Source organism: Gymnoscopelus microlampas (assembly GCF_963454915.1).
Source record: "Gymnoscopelus microlampas genome assembly, chromosome: 1".
In the NCBI taxonomy this organism is placed as follows: domain Eukaryota; kingdom Metazoa; phylum Chordata; class Actinopteri; order Myctophiformes; family Myctophidae; genus Gymnoscopelus; species Gymnoscopelus microlampas.
This window is the reverse complement of record NC_139962.1, coordinates 52,395,761-52,416,887: the sequence shown is the minus strand read 5'-3', so window position 1 is coordinate 52,416,887 and position 21,127 is coordinate 52,395,761. Positions and strand designations below refer to the sequence as shown.

The 21,127-nt window shown below is 41.0% G+C and overlaps 2 protein-coding genes across 3 annotated transcripts in view; both read right to left on the bottom strand.

The window, feature by feature from the left end:
* Positions 1–2,768: 2,768 nt before the first annotated feature.
* nod2 (nucleotide-binding oligomerization domain containing 2) lies at positions 2,769–13,275 on the bottom strand. 2 transcript variants are annotated; one of them, XM_084056508.1, is made up of 10 exons: positions 12,460–13,275; positions 11,484–11,610; positions 7,545–9,315; positions 6,465–6,548; positions 6,204–6,287; positions 5,981–6,064; positions 5,528–5,611; positions 4,881–4,964; positions 4,672–4,755; positions 2,769–3,621 (listed from the first exon to the last, which is right to left on the bottom strand). In XM_084056508.1, exons 1-10 carry the CDS (start codon positions 12,979–12,981, stop codon positions 3,549–3,551), a joined length of 2,997 nt encoding a protein of 998 aa, XP_083912634.1. In that variant the 5' UTR covers positions 12,982–13,275; the 3' UTR covers positions 2,769–3,548. The 2 variants fall into 2 exon arrangements, with proteins under 2 accessions (XP_083912634.1, XP_083912635.1); XM_084056509.1 differs by having other exon boundaries at positions 6,204–6,272.
* Positions 13,276–15,353: 2,078 nt separating this feature from the next.
* dhdh.1 (dihydrodiol dehydrogenase, tandem duplicate 1) overlaps positions 15,354–21,127 on the bottom strand; it is a gene marked incomplete at both ends in the record, with an annotated part of 7,055 nt that continues 1,281 nt past the window's right edge. Inside the window, 4 exons of the mRNA XM_084056457.1 lie at positions 15,354–15,463; positions 16,807–16,957; positions 17,221–17,345; positions 19,539–19,791. Of these exons, the coding sequence (XP_083912583.1) occupies positions 15,354–15,463; positions 16,807–16,957; positions 17,221–17,345; positions 19,539–19,791 (639 nt within the window). The remainder of the gene's footprint in view (positions 15,464–16,806; positions 16,958–17,220; positions 17,346–19,538; positions 19,792–21,127) is intronic.

The window sequence follows — 21,127 nt, the reverse complement described above, 5'->3', positions numbered from 1 at the left end:
TGTTTGCACTTTCTCCATTTACGGCTCATACATCTACATAAACGTTCACATTTCAAATATAAAGTGCTTACCATATGGCCACAAATATTACAATTATATACGGGTCCTCAGAAGTACCCGTATCTTCCGTATTGTTCAATAAAAAGCATTTTAATCCAATTGGTGGTCAATTTCTTATAGTTACAGAGTGCAGTATAACTCCCAACCGATAGGATCACGCAGATGAAAGGAGAAAATGAGACGAAAATGGCCACCAATCGGATTAAAATGCTTTTTATTGAACAACACGGAAAATACGGGTACTTTTGAGAGCCCGTACAGAATTGCAACATCCGTGGCCATGAGGTAAGACCTTTATATTTGAAATTTGAAGGTTTATGTAGATGTACGGGCTGTAAATGGAGAAAATGCAAACACCAGGTTGAAGTTAATCCATGACTGTCATGATATGACAGTTATGTTACAGGGCTACAGAGATGCTGTATATAGAGCTTAAGTGGTTAATGTAAGTTTTGTGATAATAATCAATATCTACAAAGTAACTTGTAACTAAAGTTTTCAACCAATGCTGTTAACTAAATTTACTTTCAGCTTTATGTTACTGTAGCTTATCTCTCATTAAGATAGTGTTACTCTTACTTCTCATAATGTCACATACGTAATGTTCTCCATAATACTGTAAATCTGCCCTCTTCCTCCATTTCGGCCTGTTCTAACTAACTGAAAGATACTGTACAAACTAGCTAACTTTAAGTACAAATCAGACAGCTCCTTGACACATTTCAGTCCACTATAGTTCAAATGATAACTTTAAACATCTTGACTCGCATGTGGTTGAAAATATGAGCTTGGCAATGGCCATACAGTCATACTGTACATCAATGAGTGCCTTACATTTGTGAACAGCCATGCATCCTATAATTCTGGGATGGTGTTGTTAGGCTAAACGTGTCATAAAAAAGGAACCCCAGTCTCAGCCAACAAACAGATTGCCATTGCGAAACAGCCTCTTGTGCAGAGTGCGTGGTTTGTGTGTGGGAGACATAACTGTAATGTACTCCACTTCCTTGCATGATTTTGAAATAAAGATGAGACATGCATTAGTGATCCCAACATCGATTCTCCTTCCTCTTATGGCACCACAGCTGCCTGTAAGGGACGCACTATGGAGAAAAACAAGTTCACCTTTCGTCACCTTGCTGAAATAATGGCTGATGTATTTTTTTCAAGTTGTTCAGAAAAGTGAAAAAACTGAACCAAAACAGACTATATGATATTACTTAATAATTTCACCCAAAACGTTTATACAAATATATGACTATTGACATATTTGATTTGATTTGATTTATTTGAAAAGCCAAAACCACATGGTCACCGCAGTTCGAGGATTACACAAGAAAGAGCCGAGACTTATTTCCGTTGAGGTCCTCTTACAATTAACAGTCAATACGTTAAAATACATTACAATACAAAACATGTAACTAACGTCACACTACAAAGACACAAGTAACATACACCGTACAGACACAGTACACATTAGGAGTACATGCAGTGACCCAGCTTCCCTCCCCCGAATACTGTGTTCGTATAGATACTCGACAAAAGCTGGCTGTATACCGTGTTGGATTCGAACCCCCAGACTCTGTGTGGTGGGCAGCTACTGTGCCATTGCGCCACATGAGCGCCCAGTGAAGGGTATTACCTAGTGTAGGTTCCAGTATGTAAGATTTCCTTAGTGAAACAGGTTCCAGTAATAATAATATAATACAGGAACCTGGGTAATACCTGGGTGATGAAATAGCTCAGGTATACTAGGTATTATATAGCGGTCAAGAGGTGCACGCACATCCTAACATTTCGACCGGTGCTGTATCAAAATAGATAAACTGTAAAGAGAAGGTCCGCATACCGTCTTAATGCTCCCAAAATAATGTATTAATAGAGCGGTAAAAAAAAACATTTTGGCCAACGTCATACCTACTGAAACGTTTTTTTACAGCTCTATTAATACATTATTTTGGGAGCATTAAGACCGTAATGCTCCCAAAATGGACCTTCTCTTTCTTTACAATTACTATGTATTATCTCATATATAACCCATAGAATTTTTGTTTTACCTTGGTTCAAGTTTATAATGACCACTTAAAAGATTAGTCTTTTTTCTGTGATGTCCCATTACTATTATCCCAAACGATATAAATGTAAATCAAACTGTGAAACTGATGAATGTGTGAAGAGCAAAGTTGTTTCACTGTTACAATTTTTCATTAGATAGTGTAGCCTACATGGAGTTGAATTAACACTGAGGATTTTACTATGTAGACTTATTCACTAAATAAATAACAACATAAACCCTAGTGTCCCTATTCTGGGGCGAACATTCAGTGAAAATAGCAGATATGCAAGCTCTCAAGGCGAGTGTCGCAACACGACTCATTGTGAGCTTGTAGATCTGTGCTATGTTTGGCAAAAAGATTTGGTGTCGTAGAAGAAAAGGGAAGGAGGGCCTACTGTAGTTTAGAACCCTGCAGGACCCCAGTCAACTAGGTAGAAAGTGGTTAAAGAAGTGAGAGTTTCATAATGAAGACATCAATTCTCAGGTATTTCATAAATAAAACATACACATTTTTTTAATAAATCCTTACATTGACCACACATTTATATACACATTTTATTTTACAAAAATACAAAATAAATTACAAAATTGTCAGTGTAAACAAGGGGACATTAACGTATCAAATGAAGGAAAAAACAGGACCGTGTGAACACCCGGCCGGGCGTCCCTTATTTCTAAGAAAAGTAAGGAACGCCCAGAAAAAGACAATATCTCATTGTAAATATGTAGAGTTTTAGAATAATATATTAACCCGCTGAACCCCAGCATCCATATTCTGGGCAAAACATTGGCCAAAAATAGCAGCGGCAATGGCTATCTTTGGCAAAAAGTCGTTACAAACTGCTTAATAGTATACTGTATGTATATGAGCTGTTTGAACTTGTAAGATGGGTGTCATTGATTGATTCTCAAAAATAAGGAACAAAGTGTGTCCCTTATCAGTTCAATAAAGGTCTTTTAGTTTCCATATAAGGGACGATTCCGTATTTCAAGGGACAGTTTATCGTATATTATCTTTAACTGCATGTACCGTACCTAGAATCATAGTGAGCAATTGTTCAGTTATGCAGCCAACTTGTAAATTTGTGGTAGAATATACTGTATGTTGTGCATACTGTTGTGCATACTGTATGCAGGAACTAATAACAATATCATCGTTAGGACAGAATATCTTGCACAACACGTGCAAGAGAGGGCAGGGGGTGAGAGAATGCACTCTTAAACCTACGATGGTAGAATGAGGTAGCCCAATATTTCTTCTGTTACAGACAGACTTGAGGGTAAGGCTCAGGTCCTGCCTGGGATGGCGTTCGATGGTTGGAGACTATTCTTGCCTATGACGATATGGCGCTATAGGATTGACAGCCTACTCAACTTGGTTCTTTGTTTGTGTCACAAGCTCTTTTGGTTGTTGAAGTTTGGTTTGGTTGAATCAGAAGGTTAGTCTACATTCACGTTGTGTCATTTCCTCAACTTCCTCCTTGCTGAGCTCATTATTTATCAGCCTAAGATATATAAAACAGAATACAAATTTCTGATTATTTACCCAAGATCATAATTTATACAGGTATTTGGATGTTATGGGTGTGTAATAGGAGAAAGGAGTTATTCAACAACTTTCAGTACATTCTGAAACATGACACACAACCTCAGGTCCACAAGGCTAATATGGGTTTTTACTAATGGCTTAAAAAGCTGCAATCCATAATGTCCTACCCAGGATATGAACCTGGGTCTACCGAGAGGGAGACCAAATTTCTACCACTCTCAAGAGGGAAATCCCTGCTTGTGCTTGGCCACTGACCTGACTGACACCATGGGTCTAAATATCTCAATGTAAAGGCATGGAGACCACCTCTAACCACTGCAGATGTATTTACAGTATATTGCATTATTACACGGCTTGGTTGAATGCTTGATTCTGATTGGTCAATCAATGAATTCAGCTGCGTATTGTTTTTTAATAATGACCGCTGAGCTCAATAACAGGCCGCTGTCTAATCAAAGAAGGTTTTTGAAAACATTTGAAGCGAGAAATAGACAATATACAGTAACCGAAAATGTATTCTATTTTATGAACCCTTCGCGTTGTTTTCCGAGGCGACGCGTTGCACTGGACGCACCTGGCATAAATTAATGGACCGCTTTCATTACCGTAAGAAATGAAATCCTTCATTTTGTTGTTACTTTTGGGTAAATTTATTATTTTTTGTATTAAGTAGCTGTGTAATAAGCGAAGTGATAAAGACCCCGTCGCTATCGTGTTGGGGTCTAATCACCCTGCCTGGGTTTATTTCTCAACAATGACCGGCTCGTCGTCAATTATCCCTTGCTTAACATACACAGATTGGTTATAATAATGTTTTATTCATTAAGAGTTAATGAGTTACAGATTGCAGCTTTAACCACATGCATGTCATAAATAGGCGAACATTTGTCAAAAATAGGCAAACATAGCCGACCTACAAGCTCACAACACATCACAATGGAGGGGAAAAAAGGAGGCTAGACCCCTGGGGGATCGAAGTATATAAGGTTTAAATGGTTTAACTTACCACAATGACTTCACACTGGTATTGTGCTCCAGGGCTTCAATGAGACATTCGACCCCCGGCCTGGTTATGCAATTCTCTGATAACCTTTTAGAGGAAATAAGAAAGTAGAAAGAGAGGATGTGGTGCTATAATGACCAAATGTCAAATCTAAAATGTACTGTATATCCCCCAGTATGCATCTCACTGTGATTCTGTACTCCAAAACTTACCAAAGCTCTTCCAGTGAGGTACTGTTCTTTATAACTTTGGCGAGGGCACAAGCTCCAGCACTGCCGACACCATTGTCTACCAGGCTGCCGTTAGAAATGGTCAAAATCACTTCAATTGCCAAACATACTTGACGTCAGTGGTGAAAAAAGTACTCAAAAGTTTTACTTAAGTAAAAGTATCAATACTGCAATGTAGAAATACTCTGTTAAAAGTAAAAGTCCAGCATTCAAAATGTACTTGGGTAAAAGTATAAAAGTATTGGCATCAAAATGTACTTAAAGAACCAAATGTAAAAGCACTCATTATGCAAAATGTCCCATTTCAGGTTTTCAAATATTTTGATGCACTTGTAGATCGGCTATTTTCAAATGGCCAAAATGAATTAGTAACTAAAGTTTTGAATTGATTGTAGTGGAGTAAAAGTATAATATTTGCCTCTGAGATGTAGTGGAGTAGAAGTAAAAGTACAGAAAATTGGAAATACTCCAGTAATGTAAAAAAAATACCTCAAGCACAGTACTTGAGTATATGTTACTTTCCACCACTGCTTGACGTGAAATATCGACAACATAATATAAATGATTTGCATAATTATAAATGTGAAATTGATTGTGATTGATTAAAGTAAACTATAAGGTTATATTACCTAAGCCACAACAAGGTTTTGCTGTGCTCAAGAGCATTGGCTAAGGCCTCTGTTCCTGCATCACCTATCTTATTCCCCCAAAGCCTGAAAAAGAAGAGCAAGTTAACGATTAACGATATTATCGCGATAATAAAAATATACTTAAAACTTAAAATGCCGCTTTTGTTAACCACTTAAAACCCCCAGCACCCCTATTCTGGAGGGAAAATAGCCGATCTACAAGCTTGTGAGCTTATCTGCTATTTTGGAGCAAATCAATTTGTTCATCCTAGTGTATGCCGGAGGACAATTTCACGATAAATTTAAATCTCCACGATACGATTATTGTGAGCTGTTTTTTATCACGATAAACGATAATAACAATTATCGTCACATCCCTATTTAGGACCAGAGTAAACAAAAACCAATAGAATGTGTAGGCCGCTGAGAACAGAGTTGAATTGGTGGCCATACCCCAAGTACCGCAGAGATCGATTGAATCTCAGTCCTTCAGCCAGCTGCTTGGCCCCCATGGATGTTAGGTTATTATTGCCTAGTCTGAAACAATAAAAGGAACTCATTTGTCATGCACTTTTTTACTTTTTTTAATGCACAGAAATAACACTGAATTATCACTTAAAAATAGTAGTTTTCTTTATTATAAATGTATAGTGGGAAAGAAGAAACATTCACTGACCTTAGGGCAAGGAAATTCTGCTTGGTCTTCAAGAAATGAGAAAAATGCAGCGTGCAAGCATCAGTTAGACTGTTGTTAAATAGTCTAGAGAGAGAGACAATAAAGGATTATACAAGCCTTATTCAATAGCAAAAGCTATTTGCATGTCCATTTTGACATATAAAAATAAATTGGCCGAAAATACATGGGTGAAAATATTATTTTAGTGACAAGAAATATAAAAATGTAAAGTTTTCTTTCAGCACGGTCGGGCATACTCACGCAATCTTCTGGAAGCTCTCACACTGGATGACCTTAGCAAGCAGTTTGCGAATCCCCTCATCTGATAAATTATTGTTTCTGAGGCTGGCAGAGGATAAAACAAAAAGAAGCTTAAGCAGATCCTCTATGTTAATGTGTTTAAAGGCTATTGGACATAATGATGGGGTACTGCATTAATCAGTTTACTATGAATGCATTAGTATAGTATAGTATAGTATAGTATAGTGTAGTGTAGTGTAGTGTAGTGTAGTGTAGTGTAGTGTAGTGTAGTGTGGTGTAATGTAGTGTAGTATAGTATAGTATAATATAGTATAGTATGGTATAGTATAGTATTAGTATAGTATATATAAAATGATGTACTCATTGTTTGATAATCATTAAAACATCTATGTTGAGAGAAAAGAAACGTAACTAGAAAAGTGCGCAGGTCTCCACCAGGCCGAGTTGTCTACCCAGGGCCCGCAAATTTTGGAAGGCAGTTATAGACAATTGGAACGGTACTGTGTGTGAGAAATCTGATTGTTATACCCTATAATCATATGACTTAGAGATAATGTGTACCGATTTGTGTGAGTTTTGAACAAAAGTTGTAGGAGTAGTAGCAAAAACAGTGTTTTGAAGAAAACACAAAATTGCAGAAAATCTTGTCAGCGTAATTGAGCGCGGCCTATATGGGAAGTTGCGTCATGATCCAAGGAATCCAGGGAAAAAAGGTTTGATTGTACGCTTTAAGAGTTATAGGCCAAAACGTGAAGGGCCCTGTTATCGCACCACCATAAGGTCGATTTGAAAGATTTGGGGCAAAGGTTCTATCTTGGCCTGCCTACAGCAGTCTGCGTGCATTATTTCACGCCGATCGGTCCAGCGGTGCCGGAATTTAGCTGCTCACAGACACACACACCCACACACACACACACACACACACACACACACACACACACACACACACACACACACACACACACACACACACACACACACACACACACACACACACACACACACACACACATAGTCTCCGGCCTGGCGGAGACAAAAAGGAACTGCATTACTAAGCTGATGATGATATGTCATACTTACTAAAGGGCATGACAAACATGCATGCATGGAAGCAGCTGCTCCACCCCGACATCGCCAACAGAGTTAAAGTCCAGCTGGATGCCCACAGGTTTCTTCAGATGTTGGAGTACATAGGCCAGTGCTGTACACTCCACAGGACCAATGTTACAGTATGTCAGTTTAAAGTGCTCTACTTCCAGCTTGGCCATAGCTTCTTTGGCGATCCTACTCTCCTGCAGCTCATAAATGCACTTGATGAGCCACACAAACCCGGGCATGGCATGCATGCTCTTCTTTTCCCCCTCCACGGGCGGAGGAATGGATTTGAAGTGCTTCTGCATGCCTTTGGACAGGCACTTCACCACCTGTTTCGCTTTTCGGTCCAGGGTGGGGCCTGGGCAGCAGCGGCACAAAAGGCCACGATGCCGCTGGGACAAGAGCCCGGAAACGAAGGTGGCTGTTATTTGTAGGTTGGGAGTCTCTGCCGCCACGGCTTCCCTCTCTGAAACCCCTTCCTTTTGGACAGTAGAGGTCATGCAAGGCCCGAAGCATGCACTGCTCAAGCTCGTCTGCTGCGTGTCGTGAGGCTGGAAGAGCTTAGGGATGGTCGAACGGTCAAGAGTATCGTTTAGCACAATGTACAGAGCAGCGAAAAAGCACTGCATGGTTACATGGAGGAATTCATACTGTTTACGGCACGGGGAGGAGATGAGAAAGCCCACGCTGATATCCTCTTCTGTTACCCCGCATGTCTGCAGCTCTGTACCCGTGAAGACGTAACAGGAAGATTGTATACCTTCGAAGGCCAACTGCCCCAGACGTAAGGCTGTGTTTAGGTGCAAGCAACCTAGCTCCAGGGCGTTCTGCTGGGGGCTTCGGTGCTGGAAGAAGTGCTGGAAGATCATCAAGTAAACATCGGTGACGGTTTGTAGGCGTCCCTCTCCACAGCCAAGCAGCTCCTTGTGGCACTTGGAGACGATCCAGCAAAGGACGGGCGTGTGACACAGCCCCAGTAATGCTTTATTGTTCTGCAGGGACCCCAGAACTTTGGCAGCCACAGTGGGGTCACTATGATGCTTCTTGACAAAACAATCAATCTCACTGAGGGAGAACCCTTTCAGGAGAACCTCCTTGCGCAAATACCTCTTCAGGGCAGGCCCCACAGCCTCTGGGCGACTTGTCACCACTTTGCGCACACCCTTCATGAGGGAACCCTGAATCAAGTTGAACAGCAGCACAGGAACCGGTGCGCGCTGGGTGGGACAGCAATGCCTCTGCTCGTCGGAAAAGCTCTGTCTGAGCTCGTCCAGGCCGTCGAAGGTGAAAAGGATGAGGTGTGGGTTGTCCAAGATGAACTGGAAGAGCTGATCCTGCTCTCTATCTGGCCAGCAGCAGTGCTGGAATAACAGTTCTTGGAGGGAAAGCTCCTTATGTTCCGAGCTCAGCCTGCGGCAGCTGAAAGCGAACAGCAGGACAAAGTCACGGAGGGCTGTCTTTCGAGCCCACAACAGGTGGAGTCTCTGAAGGAGTGTGCTTTTCCCACTGCCGGCCTCCCCAGACACCAGTACCGTGTCAGCGTCCTGGTTCGCTATGCCAGACGTGCCAACTACCACGTCTTCCAGGCCCAAAGCACCGTGGGCATCAGCAGATTTGGCACAAGTATGGGCTAGTTCCAACCGGCTGTCAACGTAGATATCGTCCAAAGACAGGTTGCTGGCTCCTTCGTAGGTGCCAAGGAAATGAGACTGGGCCGACAAGGTGCAGCAGAGCTTTTTCTGGTACAGCAGGCATTCTGTGACAGACAGCACACACATGAGATAGGTTAAGGTGAATGGTGGATGTCGTCGCTGTCAGACAGAAACCTTGTATCTCCATATTTCATCTTTTTTGTTCTAGTTTTTTAAAATGACTTGCCCAAAATATGGACGCCAGATTGAAAGTGGCTATGGTCTCTCTGTGGGTTTTATGAATATTTTAACCACTGAAAAGTATTAGCAAGAGCTTCAAACTACATAATAACAATGTATCTATTTGAATACAGGTTCCTTTTTCTATTCCCTGAAAAGTATTAACGGTTTTGGACATACAAGGTTTCCACCCCAACAGCAACGATATGCTAGCCAGAGCTTTAATCGTGCCTATATTAGCATCGGATCCTGGCTGAGGTGTGCCTTCCTGAACTGAAATCTGGTTCAGGAACTGTGTTTAATATCGTCTTAGTCGGGTGGAAACCTCATACTGTGTCCAAAACTGTTACTTTTCAGGATTCAAATTCAAAAGTATTAAAAGTAGCAGATCTACAAGCTCGAAACGCGTCACTTAACGCCACGTTTCCAGCTTGTGGATCTGCTACTTTTGATGCTTTTGTGTGATGATGTAGTATGATCAAGTAAGGCGTTGATTTACAAAAAAACACAAAAAGTTAGAATATGGATATCGGAGGTTTCTGCCCAACAACAATATTATATATACCCCTCTCTCTCTGGTAATCTCTACCCCCTCTTTCCTACCCTTATTACATTTCTGTACTCATAATATGAGGGCAATAATGATTGGACAAAACCAATGCAAATAACATGTTAGCCTCACATAAAATAATACATTAAATACAGTATAACATAATTGTAATGCTGTACACTGACACCAGTTTTTGTTTAACTCTTAGACAGTGGTGTAAAGTAACTGAGTACATGTACTCACGTACTGTACTTAAGTACAATTTTGTGGTATCTGTACCTCACTGGAGTACTTTATTTATTTCTACTCCACTACATCTCAGAGGCAAATATTGTACTTTTACTCCACTACAATGATTTGAAACTTTAGTTACTAGCAGGGCTGGAATTTCATCTTTTTAGGGGCAAGGCCACTTGGCCTTTGGCCTTGTAAATGTGTTCAGGGCACAAAGGCCAAATACAAGGACAGCAAGGCCATCAAATAAAACAGTGATATTATTAATATTTTTTAGATATTTTGGGGGCTTTTATACCTTTATTTTGACAGGAAATTAGACTGACAGGAAATGGGGAGAGAGATGGGGGGGGGTGACACACAGCAAAGGTCATCGGGATCGGAAGTCGAACCCGCGACACGCTGTCAAGCTGGATTACCAGCATTTGTGGTATGCGCCTGGACCATTAGGCCAGCGGGCACAAACTCCTGAAATGGAGTTCAGAAGTTCATACTCAGAGTCACTGGACTGGTTTGAAGATGGGGATGAGAACTGAGGAGGAGTTGAGAATTCAGAATCTTAACAGTGAAATAGAAATGGTAATTCTGTACTCTGTCTGATGAACAGTCCTGTAACTGTTGGCCCAAACAGCATGTGTATTATTAGTGCTAGTGAGTTTATGTTCTGTTTGTCACGTACTCGGTGTCTCAGAAGTCACACAGACTGTCTGAGTTTTCTTTGCTGTTAGCTGTAACTATTTTTGATCATCCTTTTTGTCACCCTTTTTGGCAATCTACGCTCTTGCAAGGGCCTAATTCTTGAAGGGCAGAAGGCCAAACTGTCGGGCAACGGCGGCCATGGCGGCCATGGCCTTCATGGCCTCCCTGAAATTCCTGCCCTGGCAGTGGTTACTAGTTACTTTGTAGATTTGTATTACTTACTTTGGCTACTTCAAAATAGCTGATCTATAAATGTTGCGGTGCAACGCATTGTGAGCTTGTAGCTCTGCTATTTTCAAAAGATTTTTATACATTTTGAAAATGCATGAAATTGGACATTCAGAGTACTTTCACTTTTAGTACTTTAAGTATAGTTTGATACCAATACTTTTGTACTTTTACTCAAGTGCATTTTGAACACCGGACTTTTACTTGTATAGTATGTAGAGTATATTGTGGTATTAATATTTTGACTTAAGTACAGAATGTGACTTCTTCCACCACTGCATAATTGTAATGATGTACACTGACACAAAGTTTTGTTTAACTACTGGTATATATATGAGATACCTTCAGAATGTATCCATTTCTCTTGGTTAGATGGAGCTTCATATCTCTCCTTCTGCTGAAGGTACTGCAGGAGAACCTTGGCGGCACTTTCCCCTTTGGAGCTGACATGACCAAGCAAATGTCTTGCCTAATTGAAATATGATGAAATACATCCTCATGTCATTCATGAACATAAATGCATTGTCAACAACGTAGTTGTACAACTGTTGTTTTTGTCTCAGATATAAAGATATATAGATTGTACAGTAGGTTATATATTTCTAGAGAGAGAGAGATTTATGTAAATCCTTTTGAATTGCCTGCTGCGTGTGAAAATGTGGCCTACAGTAGGTAATACAGAAAGAAAGAAATAAAGAAAGAAATTAGATGCATGCCAACGTATTTAAAATGTCTCACACAGTGTCAAGTTCATGTAGGCTATACCTTGGCCGTGGATCACACGACGGTATTCCGTCATGGATGAACTTCAACATAGTGTTTGCACTTTCTCCCTTTTTGGCTCGTACATCTACATAAACGTTCACATTTCAAATATAAAGTGCTTACCCGTGGCCACGGATGTTACAATTATGTACGGCTTCTCAGAAGTACCCGTGTGTTCCGTATTATTAAATAAAAAGTATTTTAATCCGATCGGTGGCCATTTTCTCAGAGTTATAATGTATCAGGGTGCAATACACCTCCCAACCGATAGGGTCAAGTCATTGAAAGCATAGGCGAAAATACGGAGAAAGTGGCCACTGATCAGATTAAAAGGCTTTTTATTGAACATTACGGAAGATATGGGTACTTCTGAGGACCCGTACATAATCACAACATCAGTGGCCATTAGGTAAGCACTTTATATTTTAAATATGAACGTTTATGTAGACGTAAATGGAGAAAGTGCAAACACCAGGTTGAAGTTCATCCATGACGGTCGTGACAGAGGAGCGTCGTGTGATCCACCATGGCTAATGAAGGCTATATACCTCACCTGCTGAGAGGGCGTGTACACTGGCAGCTGCACTTCATCGCAGTCTGTCAGGGTGAGGCTTCCTGCTTCCAGCAGCACGGCGAGAGCTCCCTCCACACAGCCCCTCAGGTCGCGGATCAGAGCCGGCCTGGCCGTGACAAGGGTCTCGGTAGCGGTGCTGCTATGGTGGTCTTCAACCCCCCTGTCCTTTAGATCTAGAACACAACTTTCTCCTTCTCCCAAGGAGAGGCCGGCAATATGATGGACGACCCCCTCCTCCTCGGGTAAGACCTGGTTTAGAGCAGTGAGGAAAAGCCTGCACGCTTCCACACCCTTGGTGTGCACTACGTCCAACAGGTGCCTGGCGTTGGTGCACAGAGCCCTGCCCGGCACCTGCACGTTCAGATAGTCCTCCCAGACCAGCACGCCGTGCGCGATCAGCTCGTCCAGCACCCTCTCCAGAGCCTCCGCGGAGCCGCTGCGGCACAGCGCGCTCAGCAGCTCTGCTCTCCGTCTCAACACCAGCTCCTGTGCGCTCATCATGTCTCGTCCAGATCCATCCTCCTCACTCACAGACAGACAGACAATTAAACAGCTTGCTTGAAGTTGAAGGAGACACCTATAATAGCTGTGCCCTAATCCAGCTCCATATCTTGCATGACTGATTATGGCATCGCGTATAGCCTCATCCAAGTTTCATTATAATGTCCTTTTGTGAAAATTCACCAACAAACCTGTGGTTTAGTAAGTTAATAACAAGTTAATATCGCTGTTTTATGTTAAATAGGATCATTAAAAAGAAACCTGTATTCGCATACAAATCAAAAACTTACTGATAGCCTAGAACAGTCAGTCTCCTCAACTCTAGAGTGCAGCAGTATGTGTACAGTAGCATATTGTTCTCTCTTCCTCATTCCATGGTGTTTTTGTCAGTCGAAAGTGAAAGTAGGAGTGTAGAAAGTCCCATCGACATGCCTGATGCATAGAGGTATACATGTTGGATAGAGGTATACTGGGAGCCTGATGGCTCGTTGGTAGCCAATGCAGGAAACTGGAAACTTGGCCTTGGATCACTATTCACAAGACATTGGGTCCGGTTTTAGCCTGCTGCACTAGGATGCGCAGGAAGAAATTATAGGTAGGTGGGCAACTAAATCAACTAATTATCATTCTATCCAGTACCATCCATCCACCCATCCATCCATCCATCCATCCATCCAGTATCATATCAAGGTTTTTTTTATCTTAGGGTTGCCAACTCCCAGAAGTTAAAATAAGGGACACTACACTATTCCTGCTAGGAATAGGTCAAAACCCCCAAAATGCATAGAAAGATATGCATTTTGGCATAGTTATAGCCTACCTATAACACAATACAAACACAACTGCATTAGGCTACTGCATTACACTTAGTTTAACATGGTTGTACCAAGTTCTATTCATAATCACAAGGAAATGTACCGAGATCTACCACCACAATATGTTCCAAAAAACACCATGAGTAAGACATCATATTTACTTTTGCAATTCCTGACAGGCTCAATCTATTTGCAAACATCCACACAAAGGCTAGTAGTCTAAATATGAATAAACAAAATGACAATTTCTTTGGGGAAAAAAACTGTTTTAAGAAAGGTGATACTTTTTAAAATACATTAAAACAAAGGATACTTTTGACAGATGTGATGACAGATTATCTGTCTGTGAGGTTTTGTTATAGGGGTATCATGATTTACACTAATTTCACGATACGATACACAAAATTGGGCTCACGATATCGATACGATATTATTTTAAAAATAATTCAATTATCATCAACATTGGCCATCATCTTCAGTTTAAAAGTGCTTTATTTATAAAACACATAACAAAAATGTACCAACCAAGTGCAGCCTAGTTATTAGCAATATTAACAACAGCTTCAACAAAATATAGAGCCAGACCAGAGAGGATTGTAAAAGATATATGGCTTTAATGCAATCTTAGATTAGATGTTGGCCTATGTAGGCTATACACAAATATAAATATAGCTCTAGATATAGCATATTTTCTGCTAACTTGTTTATATTTTGTACTTGTAACCTAGACAACAAAGGGACAAACCACAGGTTTTAAAATTGTGGTTAAAAAAAACCATAGATAGATAGATACTGTTACTCATTATGTTGATTTAACCTCCTTCAGGCAACAGCATAAAAGAGGACACTGGCCACAACAGACTGATAGAACATCAGTCAGACTGTCGATCAGAAAATACATCATAGGCTAACATTGATTTCTGTATACTGAATAATTGTGTTGGAAATTCTTGCACAAGCTGACAACTAGTTAATTGTAGTAAATTATTATGGACACAAGATGGCAGTGTCATACATACTACACCTCAAATGTTTGCAGCAAATCTTAGAATGGGTGAATTTGGTGGTGGTGTGCACCTGGGGTGACACATAAGAACATTTTAAGCTTAGAAATGGGTTTGGTGTGGCTACGGATAAGATACAGTGTGGCTAAGGATAAGATACAGACATTACATTGATTCCAAGGCAGTGAATGGGGTTCAGGCCTTTTAATGTTTATCAAGTAACAAATTAACTGGGTCATTTCATGAGGTGGGTGCAATTTGTTTGACCTCTCCATTTTCAGAAATAACACAGTCTTTGATACTGCATCAGGTCAAATTCCCAGAAAACCTGGAATAACAGCCTTGTTTATATCACACATCACACCTGAGACATACAGTAGGTGAATTTTTAATATATATTTTTTGTTATTGTTTATTCAGATTTACAGAGAGGTTTGGTTTCCGAGGGACACAAAATGACAAAATGTTTTCGTAGAAGCACCCATATTCATAGCACATATGCAGACACAGTAGCAGTTCAGATGATGTCAAATGGCTTGGCTTTGACAAACTGTCATTGGCTGTCCTGGCTGAAGACCACGCCCACCTGCTTCCTGGCTTCATCCATGATCTCGGTGAGCAGGGCCGACTCCGCGAGGGGCATCCGAGGACTCTCCTTAAGTCCTGTACGGAAGGTAGGCGGGGGCCAGTTGTTCAGCCACATGTATTCTTCAGTGGTGGTTAAAGTACTCACATTTCTTACTTAAATAAAAGTATAAATACTGCAATGTAGAAATACTTACAAGTAAAAGTCCAGAATAAAAAATGTACTTGGTAGTAAAAGTATTGGCATCAAAATATGCATAAGGTACCAAAAGTACTTCTACTAGTACCCATTATGCAGAATGTCCCATTTCACAGGTTTCAAATGTATACAATTTATAAAAAATCTTTTGAAAATAGCAAATAGCATTGTGGGCTTGTAGATCGGCTATTTTTAAATAGCCAAAGTTTAAATAGGACTGAAGTGGTTAATGTATGTTTTGTAATAATAATGCAAATCTACAAAGTAACTGGTAACTGAGGTTTTCTAATAATTGTAGTGGAATAGACTATTTGACTCCGAGATGTAGTGGTAAGTACACCAAATTTGAAATACTCCAGTTAAGTAAAAGTACCTCAAAGTACTTAAGTAAATGTACTTAGTTACTTTCCACCACTGGTTTTCTTGGAAGAGATGGGTCAATATTTCTGTGGTTTCATTCATACCCCATTGACTCGGACAGCATCGCTAATGCGATAAGGCGGCCCATTTTTCACAGAAACTAAAACTCTTGTGTGGGAGGCTGTTTGAACACTGATCAATAGGATAGGAATTTAATTTAAACACAACACAATACAATACAATACATCAAAAGGCTCCTGAGAAATAGTCAATAGTGTTTTCTGTGTTTTCTATAAAGTCAGCAAAGAGCCTGCTCATTGGGTATTCAATATCTTGGAAAGGAGAAACACTCCTTTGTAACTCAGAAGGCATATATGCCAATAATTGTAACAGGAATAGAGGTTTGACTCTCCTCAGGGTCCAGCCAATTCTAGATTAGCCAATTGTAAATGACATCTACTGCAAGGGTTCCCAAACTTTTCAGGCTGCGACCCCCCAAAAGAATCATTTTTGAATCGGGGACCCCCACCCTGACAAGCACTTGGAATTGTAGGCATCAGATTTAGTTTGACTCTGTGCGACAGATAAACATTGTGAAAATAGCCGATCGAGGCGGTGGGAGCTTGTAGATCGGCTATTTTCACAATGTTTGCCTCTTTCTTACGTAATATTTGACAATTTGGCCAATTTGGCAATAAAAAGGGCTTGCAAGTCATTCAATTGTAATGACTTTAGACATGTGCAGATACCCTGTTCACACTTACACTGACTGTACTGTATGTTGATTTGTTTACTGTTGAGTGAGAAATAATGTTGCACATTATTAAGCTAATCATCTGGGGACCACCCCACAATGGCCTACCTTTGAGCAGGCATTGCCTCACTTCCTCTGCCTCATAGCGAAGCCCAGTGCTGTTGGTGAAGTTCATTGGTAAGCAGGGTTCAGGCAGGGGATACTGTGTCTCCTTCCCATTGACCACCAGTGTAGTAGGACAGTGCATTGGACCAAGAACCTGGAAGACAGACAAAAAACATTAACTTGAAGCCTTAAGAGAGAGAGTCTGTTGTGGGTTTTTTTGGACATGCAATATACTTGTAGTTGTAGGGAACATCAAAATAATCTGTTTGTGTGGCTCTCACATATCATCTGAGAGTACACAAACTCACTACGAGGGCCAGTGTAAGCGCCCTAGGCATTATTATTACTTCTGCATTATCATACATCATGTGCCATTATTGGGAAATGTCCCCTCACAAGGCTGGCTTCAAGTCATACCCTGATGGTGCCCTTGGTGCCACTGATGGTGGCATCGTTCGGCAGAGGGACGGCAATGGAGAAGGTGCAGGTGGCCATTCTGTTCTCTGAAAACTTCATGACCACCACCATGGACTCATCCACCCCTGTGTGAAACATCAGCGAGAGACAACGCAAAGGCGGGTTAACCATTGTGAATGTGCTGCCCAACAAATTGTTATTATTAACCGCGTGTCTGGTTAATGATCCTAATATTTACATTGTACAGGGTGTTAAACGGTTGTTTAACACGACACACCCCCTCTCTTGTTTCACACTCCCGAGTAGGAAATGATTATAGTATGCATTCGTTTTTTTATCACGCCTGGACTATCGTAGCTCGCTGTTCACCCGCCTCAGTAAATGATCTCTGAACCGCTTACAACATGGTCCACAACACTGCTGCCAGGCTAATAACTAAGTCCAAGAGCAGTGGTTCTCAACCTGTGGGTTGGGAACCCCAGGGGGGTCCCCAGATGACAGTAAAGTGACATTTTAAGGACTTTTAATACCTAACACCTAAAAAGAGCTGTTTAACCGTAAAGTCAATGAGGAGCATATTTTGAATGATCAATTTCTAATCAATGCAGCAATTGATTGATTTACATCATGGCAAGGTAACTACACAACCCAAACCGCTGTTGTTGTGTTCTTGCCCTTTGAGTGACTGTGGACAGTTTTTAAAATAAGCTGCAAAAGACTCACCTTTTTAGACGGTGCCATGTCATTGTTCCGACGGCTTATTGTTCCGACGGCTCATTGTTCCGACGGTTACTATACTAACCCTAACCTTAACCGCACGCGGAAGCCACGTAGTCGGAGTCATGGGATGTCGGACTTATGTGCAGTCCCCTTTTAGACAGGCATTTCCATCGTTATTGTGTGACTGGAGCTCTGTGTGTCATGTCCGTTGTTTGTCTGATTTGTTGATGTTTTTGATCAGTTGTTTGATTATTGATTATTTAACTCATTCGTTTTTTGACAGTTTTATTGATACTCTACTTTTACTGTGTTTTTAAACCGGTAAAGCACGTCGCGGCTGTCTCTTCTGTGAAAGGTGCTCTATAAATAAAATGCACTTACTTACTTTACTCTGCTATTTCCCTCAGGCCAGGCGAGCTGTACATAAGGGGTGTGTCAGCAGCTCTTGTTGTTTGTTTGTGTTTATAGTTTTATAATATTCCAATTTCCCCCAAGGGATTAACACAGTATCTATCTAAACGAATACAAGAACACTCGCCACCAGGTTTTCCTAAACGTAACCTCAGTAAAACTATGCCTAAATCTAACCTTATTCCTAAACGTAACCTAAGTAAAACTATGTCTAAATCTAACCTTATTCCTAAACGTAACCTCAGTAAAACTATGTCTAAATCTAACCTTATTCCTAACCTTAACCTCAGTAAAACTATGCCTAAATCTAACCTTATTCCTAAATGTAACGTCAGTAAAACTATGCTCGAACAGGGCCGCATTAAGACCCCTCAGGGCCGTGGAACACCACAAAATCAAAGGCCCCCCCACAGTGTCGTAATTTCACGCACATGCACGCGCGCGCAGCGCACAACCTGAAAAAATTCGGGTCTAATTCGGGTCTAATTCGGGTCTAATTTGGTCTAATTCGGTTCTATTTGACCAATATAAATCAACATTTTTTTCTTTAAATACACAAAAATTAAATACACAATTCTCACAGGGCCCTGCAGGCTGCGGGCCATGGAACACAAGTTCCACTACGTTCCACGGTTAATGCGGCCCTGTGCTTGAATCTAACCTTATTCCTAAACGTAACCTCAGTAAAACTATGTCTAAATCTAACCTTATTCCTAAACGTAACCTCAGTAAAACTATGTCTAAATCTAACCTTATTCCTAAACGTAACCTCAGTAAAACTATGTCTAAATCTAACCTTATTCCTAACCTTAACCTCAGTAAAACTATGCCTAAATCTAACCTTATTCCTAAATGTAACCTCAGTAAAACTCTGCTTAAATCTAACCTTATACCTAAACGTAACCTCAGTAAAACTATGCTTAAATCTAACCATATTCCTAAATGTAGCCTCAGTTAAACTATGCCTAAAGCTAACCTTACTCCTAAACTTAACCTCAGTAAAACTATGCCTAAACCTAACCTTATTCCTAACCTTAACCCGCAAAAAGAAATGGGGGCTAGCGTGTTTTGGGGCGAGCCTTCCGGTCACCATCTAAACCTGCCAAGTCTTTCTTTCATATATTTTTTTTCTGTCTATCAGTCTGGACACCATAATGGCAGTCTGCCAGCCCGTCTTCTTTAAGTACCTGAGTCAAGCAGAACTCCCGTGGCTTGGATGGACTGCGGCCTCTCCCCGTTGAACACCATGAGGACAAACTGTAAGCAGTACACCCCGATGTCCAGCAGGGCGCCTCCACCCAGCCCCTTCTCCACCGAGCGGGGGATGTGGAGCTGTTCGGAGCCGAAGTAGGCCTTGACCAGCTTCACCTCCCCTACCGCCTCCTCGGCCAGCAGCCTGCGCACCTCCGCATGCACCGGGAAGCAGCGGGACCAGATGGCCTGCAGAGAAAAAACACAGCCACCCAGAGCAGGGAATGGAAGTCATACTGTCAATTGCCTAAAACCTATGGTATTGACCAGTGGTGGAAGAAGTACTCACATTTTGTACTTAGGTAAAAGTACCAATACCACAATGTAGAAATATTCAATATAAAAACATTTCTTGAGTAAAAGTACAAAAGTAAAATATACTTAGGTACTGAAAATAAAAGTACTCATTATGCAGAATGTCCCATTTCACACGTTTCCAAATGTATGAAAATGCTTTGAAAATAGCAGATCTACAAGCTCACAACGGGTCGCTTTGCGACGTGTTGTGAGCTTGTAGATCGGCTATTTTCAAATAGCCCATATACATAGGACTGAAGTGGTTAATGTATGTTTTGTAATAATTATCAAAATCTGCAAAGTAAATAAAGTTTTCAAATAATTGTAGTGGAGTAAAAAGTATAATATTTGCGTCTGAGATGTAGTGGAGTAGAAGTAAAAGTATTGAAAATCGGAAAAGTACGAATTCCTCAAAAGCGCACTTAAGTACAGTACTTGAGTACATGTACTTAGATACTTTCCACCACTGACAGTATTGACAGTTTTTTTCTTTCTTGAAACCCTCTTTTTTTTCTCCTTTTTTTTGTTTTTTGTATAAACAGCATTTTTGCAGGTGTGCCTGTTGGAACCGCAGTATACGGCCCTTTGAGTTTCCATGAGCACGGCACTAACACTACAGTGGTTTGATTCCCTCTGAGGAGGAGACGTCTACTGAAAAGGTAGGCTACTGTATCCACACCCAGGCTCTGTGAGGCACTTTGGATAAAAGCATCTGCCCAGAAGTGCAGGAGGACTTGTAAATTCATGACATGCCATGACAACTGAACTTCCCTTGTGGGATCAATAAAGGTCTGTCTGTCTGCCTGTCTGTCTGTCTGTCTTCATCATTCGTCATATTTCCGCAATGAAGGAACGATCAGGGTTCGATTTGTTAGAAATAAAAAACAATCAGAGGTGGGGTCATTTTCTGAACCACTTAAGCCCTATATACTTTATTGTGAGCTTGTCAATCTGTTATTTTAGTTTAGTTTTCTTTGGGAGGGGGGATTGCTCAAAACAGGGATGCAGGGTTTACATAATTATGGTCACGAAAAGCCATTTCAGCTGGTCTTTAACTCAATCTGACCAGAAGCAGGGATAAAATATCCCCTCCAGCGCAAAAATTGAATGACCAGAGGGGAGGATATGAAAATCAGAGGCATGGATTCTCCCCCCATCCACCCCACCACACCAGCCCAACCCAACCCCCCAGCAAATCCAACTCGTGGCTCTTTAAGGCACTTTAGAT

Coding starts and splice junctions, on each gene's coding strand:
- nod2 (XM_084056508.1), bottom strand. CDS start 12,981: ATGATGAGCGCACAGGAGCTGGTGTTGAGACGGAGAGCAGAGCTGCTG. Junction 6,065..6,203: donor CAGAATTTCCTTGCCCTAAG/GTCAGTGAATGT, acceptor TTATTGTTTCAG/ACTAGGCAATAATAACCTAA. Junction 5,612..5,980: donor CGATCTCTGCGGTACTTGGG/GTATGGCCACCA, acceptor CTTCTTTTTCAG/GCTTTGGGGGAATAAGATAG.